The sequence below is a fragment of the Podarcis tiliguerta genome (genome assembly GCF_965153285.1).
Source record: "Podarcis tiliguerta genome assembly, chromosome: 9".
In the NCBI taxonomy this organism is placed as follows: Eukaryota; Metazoa; Chordata; class Lepidosauria; order Squamata; family Lacertidae; genus Podarcis; species Podarcis tiliguerta.
This window is the reverse complement of record NC_139542.1, coordinates 58876442-58889663: the sequence shown is the minus strand read 5'-3', so window position 1 is coordinate 58889663 and position 13222 is coordinate 58876442. Positions and strand designations below refer to the sequence as shown.

The window sequence follows — 13222 nt, the reverse complement described above, 5'->3', positions numbered from 1 at the left end:
CAAAATAAGACAATACAAAAAAGAAAAAAGACAAACTAGAGACAAGCAACCCAGCAAAATTCAGGTGTTTTGGCTGGCGTAGTGACATTTAAGTTACCCGAAGACAATAATGCAAAGATATAATAGCCAGCGCCCAAAAACTAGTATGCGGGTATATATAAAGCACAAAATGGCCCCAGAACAGACTCAGCATATTGAGTTAAAAGTAATAAAAAGATTAAAACAGGTCCAGGTCTAGGGCACGCTACCCTGTCAGAGTAGCCCTGAGTTTCAGAGCCTGCACTATGAATATTGCCACCCCACGTGAGATTTGGGGATTTGCGTCCACAAGAAGCGATTTCAAACAGTCTTCCTTAGATGTAATGGTGGACGGGATCAAAAGGAGGAGCTTAGATCTTATTGGCTCATAAATAGGGCAGTAGAAAAAGAAATGTATGAAGTCCTCTACTTCATTCATTGTGCATGGACATAGACGCTGGGTAATAGGGGTCTTAGAATAAATCCCCTGCAGGAAGGCCGTGGGTATAGAATGGAAGCGGGCCATAGTAAACGCTCTTCTCAAGTTGGGCTCCGTCAGGTCTATCAAGTAGTTGGCAAGTGATCTTACCACTTTCACTTTAGGGAGCCACATGGAGAGGCGAGCTGAGGTGGACTGTGCCCGGTCCATGGCCTCGTCTCTTGTAAGAATCCAGGCCCGGATTTTATGTTTGTCCCAAGAGGACAGCGAGTCAAGATTTGGGAGAGAGTAGCGTGCAGTAATAGTCACCATGGCCTTGGACCATTTATTGCTTTGAGAACACGTTAAAAAGGCTTGCCTGACTAGTAGGGGACCTGGGGCATTGATTAATTTACAATAAAAGCTAATAATTCTAATGTGGGCTCTCGCAACAATGGAGGGGAGGCCCAGTTCTGTTCTTAACTGTGCTGCAACCGAGCCCTTGGGGAGACCCAGTATCTTCCGTGCAAAAGAGTTTTGTAGAATCTCCAGCCGTTGTAGTGTTTTTAAATTCCACCCCCAGATTTCAACCCCATACAATAACATCGGGAGGACTTTGCTGATAAATGCTTTTCTGATTGGTGGAACCAGCTGGCCGCCTTTTGCATAGTAGAATTTCTCCAAGGCTTTGATGGTTCTGCGGGCAGCCAGGATGGTTGTATTTAGGTGAGCTGACCAGCTAAGCCCATGCTGAAAAATGATACCCAAATACTTGAATGCTGAACAATGTTCAATAGAATGGCCCTCAAAATTCCAGAGTGACTTCCGAGTTTTCATGCCAAAAGAATTTTGGTTTTGGCGAAATTAATTTTAAGGGAGTTGGTATCACAATATGTCATGAGCCCTCTGAGCATGTTGTTTAAGCCCAGCTTGGTTAATGACAGTATCACCATGTCGTCCGCATAGAGTAATATGGGGATCTTGAGCTGTTGTAAGGAGGGGGCAGATTGATTTAGGGCCTTCGTAGTTGTGACGATGTCATTGATATAGAAATTGAATAGAAATTGAATTGGTCAAACTCACGCTGATAGCTTCAAGAACACTGTCCAACCATCTCGTCCTCTGTCGTCTCCTTCTCCTTGTGTCCTTTCCCAACATCAGGGTCTTTTCCAGGGAGTCTTCTCTTCTCATGAGGTGGCCAAAGTACTGGAGCCTCAGCTTCACAATCTGTCCTTCCAGTGAGCACTCAGGGCTGATTTCCTTCAGAATGGAGAGGTTTGATCTTCTTGTAGTCCAGGGGACTCTCAAGAGTCTCCTCCAGCACCATAATTCAAAAGCATAAATTCTTCGGCGATCAGCCTTCTTTATGGTCCAGCTCTCACTTCCATACATCACTACTGGAAACACTACTGTGTTATCTACTTGCATGCAAAAGGTCTCAGGTTAAATCCCCCATGAGGCTGAGAGGGACCCTGTCTGAAAAATCCTGGATGTCATGGGACTGGTTAGGCACAGAGGAATGGTGGTAGACACTAGCTGGGGAACCCCCAAGCAAGAAAGCTCAAAGCCTTGGGAGTGGTGGTGGGTCAGCAATGAGTGGTCAGAAGGAGAAGAGGGAAAAGACTGGGAGGAGGAGGTTCAGAAGCTGAAGAGAGTCTGTGGCAGAGAGCTGTCCAGAATCAAAGTCAGGAGAGCTCAAGAGGTGGAGATGAGTCAGCCCAGGGTGTCTCCTCCTGCTGCTTCAACACTCTGGTCTCTCCCATGATCTCTCAGGACCAGAAGAGGTATGAAGAGGGAACAGCAGAGACAGGCACGCTGACCTAGTCTCAGATTTCTTGTACAGTGGTACCTCAGGTTAAGTACTTAATTCGTTCCAGAGGTCCGTTCTTAACCTGAAACTGTTCTTAACCTGAAGCACCACTTTAGCTAATGGGGCCTCCCGCTGCTGCCGCACCACCAGAACACGATTTCTGTTCTCATCCTGAAGCAAAGTTCTTAACCTGAGGTAATATTTCTGGGTTAGTGGAGTCTGTACCTGAAGTGTATGTAACCTGAAGCGTACGTAACCTGAGGTACCACTGTAGAGGTAAAAGGTAAAGGACCCCTGGGTGGTTAAGTCCAGTCAAAGGCTACTATGGGGTTGCGGTGCTCATCTCGCTTTCAGGCCAAGGTAGGCGGCATTTGTCCACAGACAGCTTTCTGGGTCATGTGGCCAGCATGACTAAACTACATCTGGCACAACAGAACACCATGATGAGTGCCAGAGCACACGGAAATGCCATTTACCTTCCCGCCACAGCGGTACCTATTTATCTACTTCTACTGGCATGCTTTCGAACTGCTAGGTTGGCAGAAGCTGGGACAGAGCAACAGGAGCTCACTCCGTTGAACCGCCAACCTTCTGATCGGCAAGCCCAAGAGGCTCAGTGGTTTAGACCACAGCGCCACCTGCTTGGGAAGGATGTGGAGGAGAAGATTTAGGCAGCTGTGGGAAGGTGAGGACCTTCAGCCTCCACAACTGCCCCATGGGGGCAAGACTCACAGAGAAGGGTTGCTGTGCTCAATAGGCATGGCTCCCTGAGCAAGCCTTGCTTCTTTGAATGAAGAGTTAACTTACCCCGTGCGATTTATTGCTGGCTGGCTCCCTGTCACTGGAGTACTGCTGCCAGCCAGTGTAGGCTAGGCATTAAAGAGCTAGCTAGACCAATGGTCCGACTCAGTACAAGACAGTTTCTTATGTTCCATGATCCTTGGTAAAGGGTAGCCCCGGAGTAGGGCATTGCTTTGCATGAAGAAGGGCTCAGTTTCATTTTTCTTTTCAAGACATTTTATTAATTTTACAGATAAAAATATACAAATAAACACACCTCAATAAAATCATGCTGTATGTAGAGATTCTCTGAATCTCACGACTTCCCCCCATCTCGTCCATGGAGTCTTACCTTAAATGTCTACAACTGCATATTAGTCCATACTCCAGTTTTTATATTAAACCATATTATTCATAGTGTTTTTTATACTACAAGTGAGTCAAAATCCTGCTCTTGTTTTCATCTGCTTACAGTGGACTCCTAGATAACTTATAAATTCTTCCCATTCATTTATAAAGTTTTTGTCCTCTTGGTTTCTGAGTTTTCCAGTCAGCTTTGCCTTCTTGGCATAATCCATCAGCTTGGTTTGCCATTCTTCTCTGGTAGGGACTTTATCTTCTTTCCATCTCTGGGCTAGTAGCATCCGAGCGGCTTTTGTTCCATACATAAAAAGTCTTTTCTGCTGTGATCACCAATAGTCAGCATGGATTTCTGAAAAATAAGTCATGTCAGACTAACCTGATCTCATTTTTTGACAGAATTACAAGCCTGGTAGATGAAGGGAACGCAGTGGATGTAGTCTACCTTGATTTCAGCAAGGCATTTGACAAGGTGTCCCATGATATTCTTGTAAAGAAGCTGGTAAAATGCGGTCTTGACTATGCTACCACTCAGTGGATTTGTAACTGGCTGACTGACCGGACCCAAAGGGTGCTCATCAATGGTTCCTCTTCATCCTGGAGAAGAGTGACTAGTGGGGTGCCACAGGGTTCTGTCTTGGGCCCGGTCTTATTCAACATCTTTATCAACGACTTGGATGATGGACTCAAGGGCATCCTGATCAAATTTGCAGATGACACCAAACTGGGAGGGGTGGCTAACACCCCAGAAGACAGGATCACACTTCAAAACGACCTTGACAGATTAGAGAACTGGGCCAAAACAAACAAGATGAATTTTAACAGGCAGAAATGTAAAGTATTGCACTTGGGCAAAAAAAATGAGAGGCACAAATACAAGATGGGTGACACCTGGCTTGAGAGCAGTACATGTGAAAAGGATCTAGGAGTCTTGGTTGACCACAAACTTAACATGAGCCAACAGTGTGACGCGGCAGCTAAAAAAGCCAATGCAATTCTGGGCTGCATCAATAGGAGTATAGCATCTAGATCAAGGGAAGTTATAGTGCCACTGTATTCTGCTCTGGTCAGACCTCACCTGGAGTACTGTGTCCAGTTCTGGGCACCACAGTTCAAGAAGGACACTGACAAACTAGAACGTGTACAGAGGAGGGCAACCAAAATGGTCAAAGGCCTGGAAACAATGCCTTATGAGGATCGGCTAAGGGAGCTGGGCATGTTTAGCCTGGAGAAGAGGAGGTTAAGGGGTGATATGATAGCCATGTTCAAATATATAAAAGGATGTCACCTAGAGGAGGGAGAAAGGTTGTTTTCTGCTGCTCCAGAGAAGCGGACACGGAGCAATGGATACAAACTACAAGAAAGAAGATTCCACCTAAACATTAGGAAGAACTTCCTGACAGTAAGAGCTGTTCGACAGTGGAATTTGCTGCCAAGGAGTGTGGTGGAGTCTCCTTCTTTGGAGGTCTTTAAGCAGAGGCTTGACAACCATATGTCAGGAGTGCTCTGATGGTGTTTCCTGCTTGGCAGGGGGTTGGACTCGATGACCCTTGTGGTCTCTTCCAACTCTATGATTCTATGATTCTATGATTCTATGATTCCTTCGGAATGTCGGTACCTGTAATTCCTAATAAAAAAGCTTCTGGGGTTTTTTTTAATCAAAAGTTATTTTAAACATTTTTTTTCATTTCATTATAAATCATCTCCCAGAAAGCTTTTATTACCTTACAAGCCCACACATGATAAAAGGTACTTTTCCCCCCTTTAAATTTCCAGCAGATATTTGAACTTGTCTTGCACATTTTTGCTAACTTTGTAGCAGAAGGGGTCAGTTTCAATCCCTGCCACCTCCATGGTTTGACTTGTTCAAAGGCACCTTCCTATGTTCCAACTGAACTGAATTAATCAAGCTGTTAGCATAGCCTGTGGTCAGAAATGATGGGAGTTGTAGTCCGACAACATCAGTCTGTTCCCCCGCCCCCTTACTGTACGTCTTGTTTCCAGAGAAAACTCTGAAGTCTTAACCTGGCTGGTCTTCCTTCCTTTAACCTCCCTCATATTCAGTTAAAGTAGCTTTCTTTTATATATATATATATATATATATATATAATTTTTATTAGTTTTTTTTAACATATCATTTTCAACAGTAATTAAACATACTTTTACATCCTATTCAAATTTTTGACTTCCATCAATCCTGTCTGAAATTTTTCCAATCTAATCTCTCAATATGCATTTCTTATCTTCCCTATTACATTTCAAACTCATAACCAATATCTCTATCTTTTTCTACTTTGTAACACTTCGTATATTTCTCCTTACAAAACTTCTTGTAGTCCTACTAGCGTAATTTGTTGGTTACAGTTGCTCTTCAAATAATTCATATACTTCTTCCAATCTTCTGTAAATCTCTGGTCCCGCAGGTTTCGAATCCTTCCTGTCTTTTTGTCTAATTCTGCATAGCCCATTAATTTCGCCTGCCATTCTTCTTTCGTCGGACAGTTAAAGTAGCTTTCTGACATCATTTAAGTTTCCAGCGTTACGTTCTGACTGTTCCCTGAATGGATCTGCCAATCTGTTCACACGGCTGGTTCGCAGAAATAAGTGTCCCTTTCGAAAGCTTTCCAAGAAGGCTTGCGTGCTACGTTGGGTCAGACTATCTCAAGCCATTCATGTTGCACACACGCATAGCAGGAAATGCCTCTTCTGATGCAACGATTGCCTTATAAACGGTGACAAGCAGAAGTCGGAGTGCTGCGCAGTCACGTCGCCGAGGATCGGACGTTGCCTACGAGAGGTTCACAATCTGCTCCAGAGGAATAGCTGTGTTGGTCTCTTAGCAGCAAAACCACAATTGCCAGCGGACCTTATTGTGGCCGGAGCTGTTAAGGCACTAACTGTACAGATGAAATGAATTTTGTTTGCCTTTGTGGTTAACGAGAGAATAAGGCACCTGGGTTGCAGTGACTCCTATGGGTAAGACGCATCTTTCTCATAAAAATGATAGGATTTAGTGCTGCTCCTGCCGAAGTCAATCGGAAAATGCCACGCTCAGTGGCATCTGAATGCTTTGGAAGTCCTTGTGTGGGGAGGGGGAATTTGTGAGACACCCAGGCAAATAAATGCTCAGGGAGGTTCACTTGGCACCTTCATTATACACCTTTAGGTGCCAGGCAAAAACATTCCTCTTTAACCAGGCCTTTGGCTGATTGACATCCAATGCCCTTTAAAAATGTGTTGTTGTTTAGTCATTTAGTCGTGTCCGACTCTTCGTGACCCCATGGACCAGAGCACGCCAGGCACTCCTGTCTTCCACTGCCTCCCGCGGTTTGGTCAGACTCATGCTGGTAGCTTTGAGAACACTGTCCAACCATCTCATCCTCTGTCGTCCCCTTCTCCTTGTGCCCTCCATCTTTCCCAACATCAGGGTCTTTTCCAGGGAGTCTTCTCTTCTCATGAGGTGGCCAAAGTATTGGAGCCTCAGCTTCAGGATCTGTCCTTTCAGTGAGCACTCAGCGCTGATTTCCTTAAGAATGGATAGGTTTGATCTTCTTGCAGTCCATGGGACTCTCAAGAGTCTCCTCCAGCACCATAATTTAAAAGCATCAATTCTTCGGCGATCAGCCTTCTTGATGGTCCAGCTCTCACTTCCATACATCACTAATATGTTAGGAGGGGGTTATTGGGTTGATGTTGTTTTTATTTCGATTGCAGATTTTGTGTTTTTATCTTGTGAACTGCGTAGGGTTGCCATATGCCCTCTTTTCTATGGGCAGAGTCATCATAGCGATCCATCCTTAAAAGGAGAAGTCGGCAAATGTGTCCTCTTTTTTGCTCTTCGAAACATGGCAACCCTATCTGCGATTAAAATGTGAAAGGCTAGCTACGGAAATGAATGGACTATGCAGAAATGGCGAAACTTACCGGAAGAACAACTTTCCTTTTTTATTAAGGAATGGAAATCACTTATTGAATATTTACAAACAAATTATAAACAAATTAAGACATGAGCAGGATTATTGGAAAAACTTGCAGTTTCTAAAACTTATATGAAACGGATGAAGAAAATAATAGAGTAAATTCGGATATGCACAGGGGGGAGAGTAAATTTAGGGAACTGCAGAAAGAAGGGGAGGGAAATTAAGGTTTGATATGTAAAAATTACTTTATTTTTTCTGTTGAAATATTTGTTTGTTTTAAATGAAAATTATAAATAATTTTAAAAAATAACGTGAAAGGCTAGAAGTAGGATATACAGTAAGTTAGGAGTAAGTGAGGAGACCCTGACAAGGAAGTACTCTATCAAGGAGCCCCCAACTCCTATCCAGCAATAGGAAGCCTCTGGAGAGAGAGCTTTGTGTGGCATTTTCTCTAAATTTTTGAAAAGCTGCATTTTTAAAAAGAAGACAACAATTGGAGCGGCTCACTTACAAGTGAGTGGCCACATTCTCTGTTCAGCTACAGGGAACAGTTTTTTAAAATTGTTTGTTTGAATTTTCTGTTTTATCATATTATCAATGCATAGTATGTTACAGTCAAACACATGGTAATAAGAAAGGGGGGAAAGAACATAAGTATAAGACATATATTTGTAAATAATAATAGTAACATAACTTGTTCCTCCAATTTAATGAACTCTTATAAGCCTTAATTTAAACTCTCCTTCCACTCTTTCTCTGGTTCGCTATCTGTTGTCTTTTTGACTGCATTTTCTTATTTTACTAAATTATTTTCATTACCTTACACTGTCCCACTTTGTCACATCTACTGCTGAGTAAGTCTGCTCCACTTACTTTTTTGTTATCATATTTTTCCATATATTCTATATATAATGTCCAGTCCTCTTTTAAATTCTTATGTCTTTATTTCTTAATCTATTTGTCATGCTGGCGAGTTCTATATAGTCTAATATCCTAAAGGTGCCATTCTTCTCTTGATGGTACCACAGCTACAGGGAACAGTTAATTCAGGGAGCATGGAAAGAACTTTGTGTGGCATCCAAAAATGGAGGCAGACTGTATTACTGTCACAAAATGATACGGTCGCCTCTGTATTAAGCTCTGCTTTCCCTTTGAGTTGATGGTGGATACTTTCTCTGAGTTCTGTTTGTCTGCTTTCCTCTAAATTTTAGAAAACGGCATTGTTAAAAAGACGACAAATATTGGAACAGCTCACTAAAAAGCAAGCGGCCGCATTCTCAGCTACAGGGAACAGTTAATTCAGGGAGCCGCAGAGAGGAGTTGAGGGAGGCAAAATTGGCGGGTCAGTGGAGGATTCAGCACTCCACTGTTTTAAATGGCTTTTGCTGCTGCTAGACAGCTCAGTGGCAGACCTGAATTCTAACAGAAGGATCTAATGCTCACAGGGGAAGCAAATTGGGTGCCTTCTACATGTTTTGGGGACTACAATTTCCACCTTCCTGAACCATTGGGCTGATGGGAGTTGTAGTACGATGATGTCTGGAGGATCCGACATTGGCTTCCCCTCTAGAAGGTTCTCCTGATGGTGCCAGTATTTTGCCAGTACTTCTATCCCTTATGTATGGGGTACAGGTGGCACTGTGGTCTAAACCACTGAGCCTCATGTTTGCCAATCGGAAGGTCGGCTGTTTGAATCCCTGTGATGGGGTGAGCTCCTGCTGCTCTGTCCTGGCTCCTGCCAACCTAGCAGTTCGAAAGCACACCAGTGCAAGTAGATAAATAGGTACCGCTACGGCAGGAAGGTAAACGGTGTTTCCGTGAGCTCTGGTTTCCATCACGGTGTTCCGCTGCGCCAGAAGCGGTTTAGTCATGCTGGCCACATGAGCTGTCTGTGGACAAACGCCAGCTCCGTCGGTCTGAAGTGACATGAGCACTGCAACCTCATAGTCACCTTTGACTGGACTTAACCATCCAGGGGTCCTTTACCTTTATGTACATTAGAAGCATGGTAGAAGTTTAAGAAAACGGACTTGGGTTGGAAAAAGAGCTGTAAGAACCAGCTTCAGATATGTGCTTGGCAACAAAGCTTACCAAGTGCTACCGCACAGGGGTTTTCATAAGGATGAAAAAAGGTGTAGGGAGAATTGTGCGCGCCAACTGGACAGGGATAATCTAATCACAATAAATCTCTAATGACCTGTGACTTGCAACAAAAAATCACATCTGTGCTCTCTTCTTGGTTTTGTAGAGAACGTGTTTAACTCTCCGAAAAGTGTCGATATTGAGCGGGAGAGCAGAAGAATTCTGCTTCTGGAGCAAAACTGCCAAGAAAACACTGCGGAAACCTGGGCAGATTCCTACTGAATGGCGCTCACAGCAGCGGGACCCCAGAAAGTCCTCATCCAGGCTCTCTTTTAGAATAAGTAACCTTTGAGGAAATGTTGGATTCGGTCAAATGTGTCCTGGTAGGAGATGCGGCAGTCGGGAAAACGGCTCTGCTGCTGCGCTTTACTTCGGAGACTTTCCCGGACGCTTACAGACCCACTGTTTATGAGAACACCGGGGTTGACGTCTTCCTGGACGGCGCCCAGATTAGCTTAGGCCTTTGGGACACGTCTGGCAGCGATGCCTTCAAAGGTATCCGCCCCCTTTCCTACCAGCAGGCTGACGTGATTCTCCTGTGCTACTCGGTGGCCAACCAGAACTCGTTCCTTAGCTTGAGGAGCAAATGGGTTACGGAGATCCGGACGCACTTGCCTCGTATTCCCATTCTGGTGGTGGCTACCCAGATTGACCAGAGGGAGACGGGACCTCACAGCGCCTCCTGCATCAGCCCGCTGCTCGGGAAGCGGCTAGCGAGGGACATCCGAGCAAAGGCCTTTGTAGAGTGCTCATCTCTCGCCAACAGGGGCGTCCAGAAGGTGTTTGAGTGTGCCGTCCGGACAGCGGTGAACCAAGCAAGGAAACGAGCCCGGAGGAAGCTTTTCTCAGTCAACGAGTGCAAGGTCTTTTAAACTCTGACTTGGCCTTTTCCGCCTCTCTCACAAAACGGACTCCCTTTTGTGCGGCAGAAGGGCACTGACGCGAAGGCTGACAAACAGGAGCACACCGTGTCAGCATTCGTGGTGGGCTGTGACCAGCATGGTGGGAACTTCGTTTGCGAAGAACGGAATGGGACTGCCCTTCCCCATAAGGATGCGATGGTCCCATTTGGCTCCCAGGAGCATCGGCGGAACAAAAGCTGAACTGGAGACTTTTGAACAGGAGCACGTTGTTAGCATTGTGGGGGATTTTGGAATGTATTTATTCCGCGGCGGTGGAAATCTTGCTTTTCAGTGAAGCATCATGGATTGGAGAAATCTGATGGAGACTTGCGCAGGTTTTCTTCCAGGGCCATGACTTTCATCAAAGTACGACCAGGGTTTTAGTTTGATACTGGTGCTGGAGATTAGGCTCCTGAAACTACCAACTAACCCACCTCACACATGACAGCCCCCAAGATTACCTGGGGAGTTGGCGGGGGGTGGGAAGGGGTCAGTGAGGTAGCTACACTGTTTGATTTTGTTTAACTTGGTTTAATTTATAACTTGAATTTGGTGTCAGCCCAATGTCTGCGGAAGCAAATTCCTAGTGTGAAGAAAATCGGACAAAACTATTCTGTCTACTGAAGTGTGGAGGGTTAATTCTGATCATTCTGACGCAGCTGAAGATCAGTGGTGGCGACACATGCTTTTAATAGCTATGTGGCAGAAAGTAATAAGTCCTGCAAGCATAAATTACTGTCTTGGTGGTATTGTGATGAGACAAGCTACGCTTACTTGCTTCTTCATACCAGTTCAAGGCAGAGATTCTCCCTTTAAGAAGTACGCAGCTCTTCTGTCTGCCCTGGGATATGAGCACAAAGGAATTAGTGAGGTGACCATTTCTTTTATTTTTTCTGGTAGGCTTCCTGTGTGTGCCACAGGTTTCTGCTGGGCAGAAATTCAACAGGATCAAAGCGTTCCTCACCCCTGGAACCCCATTCCTGACAAAGCTCCACCTGTAGAAATTCTGCCTGCATATCATTGGTAAAGGCCAGAAGAAAGGGGAAAAAAGAGAGCAACCTTTACAAAATATATGGTTTTGTTGGAGGGTCCAAAAGCCAGGTTGAAAATGTAATTGACCACTTATATATGAGACCTAAATATGTGAATCTAAAGCTAAGAAGTGTATAATACATATTACACACTTAAGTTCCCAGGATGAAATTTAACGCCCTTTAACAAAACTAAATGGGAATGTCAGTAGCTTTCCTGCAGGGAAGTCACAGAAAACAATCCATGAAGTTTATTAGTTGGGACTGTTAACAGCTTGAACTGTTGACTGTTTAGATCTTGCCATTAACCTGACTAGATACAAGGATGTAATCTGGTAGCAGTTTTGTTAGAGAATGAGGGTGGATTTGCCTCCAACACTCATCTGTTCCCCGCAATCTGCACGCATTCTAAGAAGATAAGAATTATCTTGCTAGGTGGGTCATACCAGGGTTTATCCTTCTGGCCCCATTATCCTGTATCCAAAAAATGGCCAGCCTCACACCTCTGAAAGCTCTCATGCCGGACATGAACAGTTCTCCCCTCTTGCCTCCACCTCCTGTTACTCGCAAGTAGACTTCCTCTACACATGGCAACTTAGATATCATGATTTGCAAGCTTCATGGATCCTTCAAGCTACTTGTCATCGCCACTTATGGTGTGGGGTCCCTGAGCTAATTATCCATTGTGGAACTATTTCTTTTTAAAACTATATCCTGGAATTATTATTTTTTAAAAATATTAAAACACTGTCTAGAATTCCCCAATTGGCCTTGCCAATCCATACACCGAAGATGACTGCAAGTGCAGAATATCTGCATGGGACTGCCAACTTTTAAAGCAGCTCCTGCTCCTATGCCTTTGACAACAGGCTGAGGTGCAGATGTCACTTATTCTTGTGCCAAAAAGGGCTTCTCCTCCTGATTTTTGCAGATCAAGTTGCAGGGAAAGAGACAGGTTCAGACCAAGACATCTTTTTCCCTGTTCATTTGGCAGTCCTGTCTACACATGTAGTGTCATAGAGCAAAATATATTCTGACATTCCCTGCATATTTGAATCAGCATCACAAATGACAGGCTGAGAATACAGGAAGTTGTTATCGAAACATGTGACCAGCACATCCTTCAGTGCTTTATCATAAACTTTGCTTTGCGGTCTCAGTTCAACTACCAGTGATTACACCGATGAGATAATCCATACTTAATTTTCGAGATCTTCTTTGCTTGCTGTGACACCCAAGGGTAAATGGGCAGAATGGAAACTGCTTCCCATTTTGAGGTCTGCCTAGACCGTGCTTAAATTAGATACCTAGGTGGAAGAGATTAAAGGAGGTGCTCATAAATGCTATTTCCTGTACAAACAGGAAGCTTTTAGGGCACATAAAGTAGTGCTAATGATTTAAACAGAACAGGCGAGATATGAATTACAGCCTTCTGTTTCTGATGTTAAATGTCCATTTTAGATGAGCACTAAAACAGCATATGCACCATTTCCTCATGTATATGTTTCTGAACTCTAGTTTTCCTGAAATAAAAACCATATAAAGTCATTTGTGGCAAACGGTGTCTTTTCGTCCCTTAAGGAGGATCATTTAGGATGACGAAATGGCAAGGCAAAAAGTGGTCTGCTTTGTTCCAGGTCCGTAGCTTCTGGCTGAAATCCGCTTTTAAGTTCTCACACCACAAATGTCCGGGGTTCTTTTCCTAGTCATTTTGCTGCTCTATTGGGCAAACGTGCTCCTCCAAAAAGCAATGACGCAGCAGCATTGGGAAAGTATTGCAGCGTTAATGAAGCTGAATACTGTGTGGATGTCAAGGACTGGACTGAGAAGGAATGGTGGGA

General features: G+C 44.2%; 1 protein-coding gene across 4 annotated transcripts in view; it reads left to right on the top strand.

Annotated features, from left to right (window-relative positions):
* The window catches only part of RHOH (ras homolog family member H), a 27275-nt gene extending 14346 nt beyond the window's left edge, over window positions 1-12929 (top strand). For 3 of the 4 annotated variants that reach the window (XM_083458509.1, XM_083458507.1, XM_083458508.1), the window contains one exon: window positions 9555-12929. In XM_083458509.1, the coding sequence (XP_083314635.1) occupies window positions 9745-10320 (576 nt within the window). In that variant the 5' untranslated portion in view covers window positions 9555-9744 and the 3' untranslated portion in view covers window positions 10321-12929. Of the gene's footprint in view, window positions 1-5518; window positions 6363-9554 lie in introns of those variants that run through there. The other variant, XM_083458510.1, reaches the window with a different exon arrangement.
* Window positions 12930-13222: the final 293 nt, after the last annotated feature.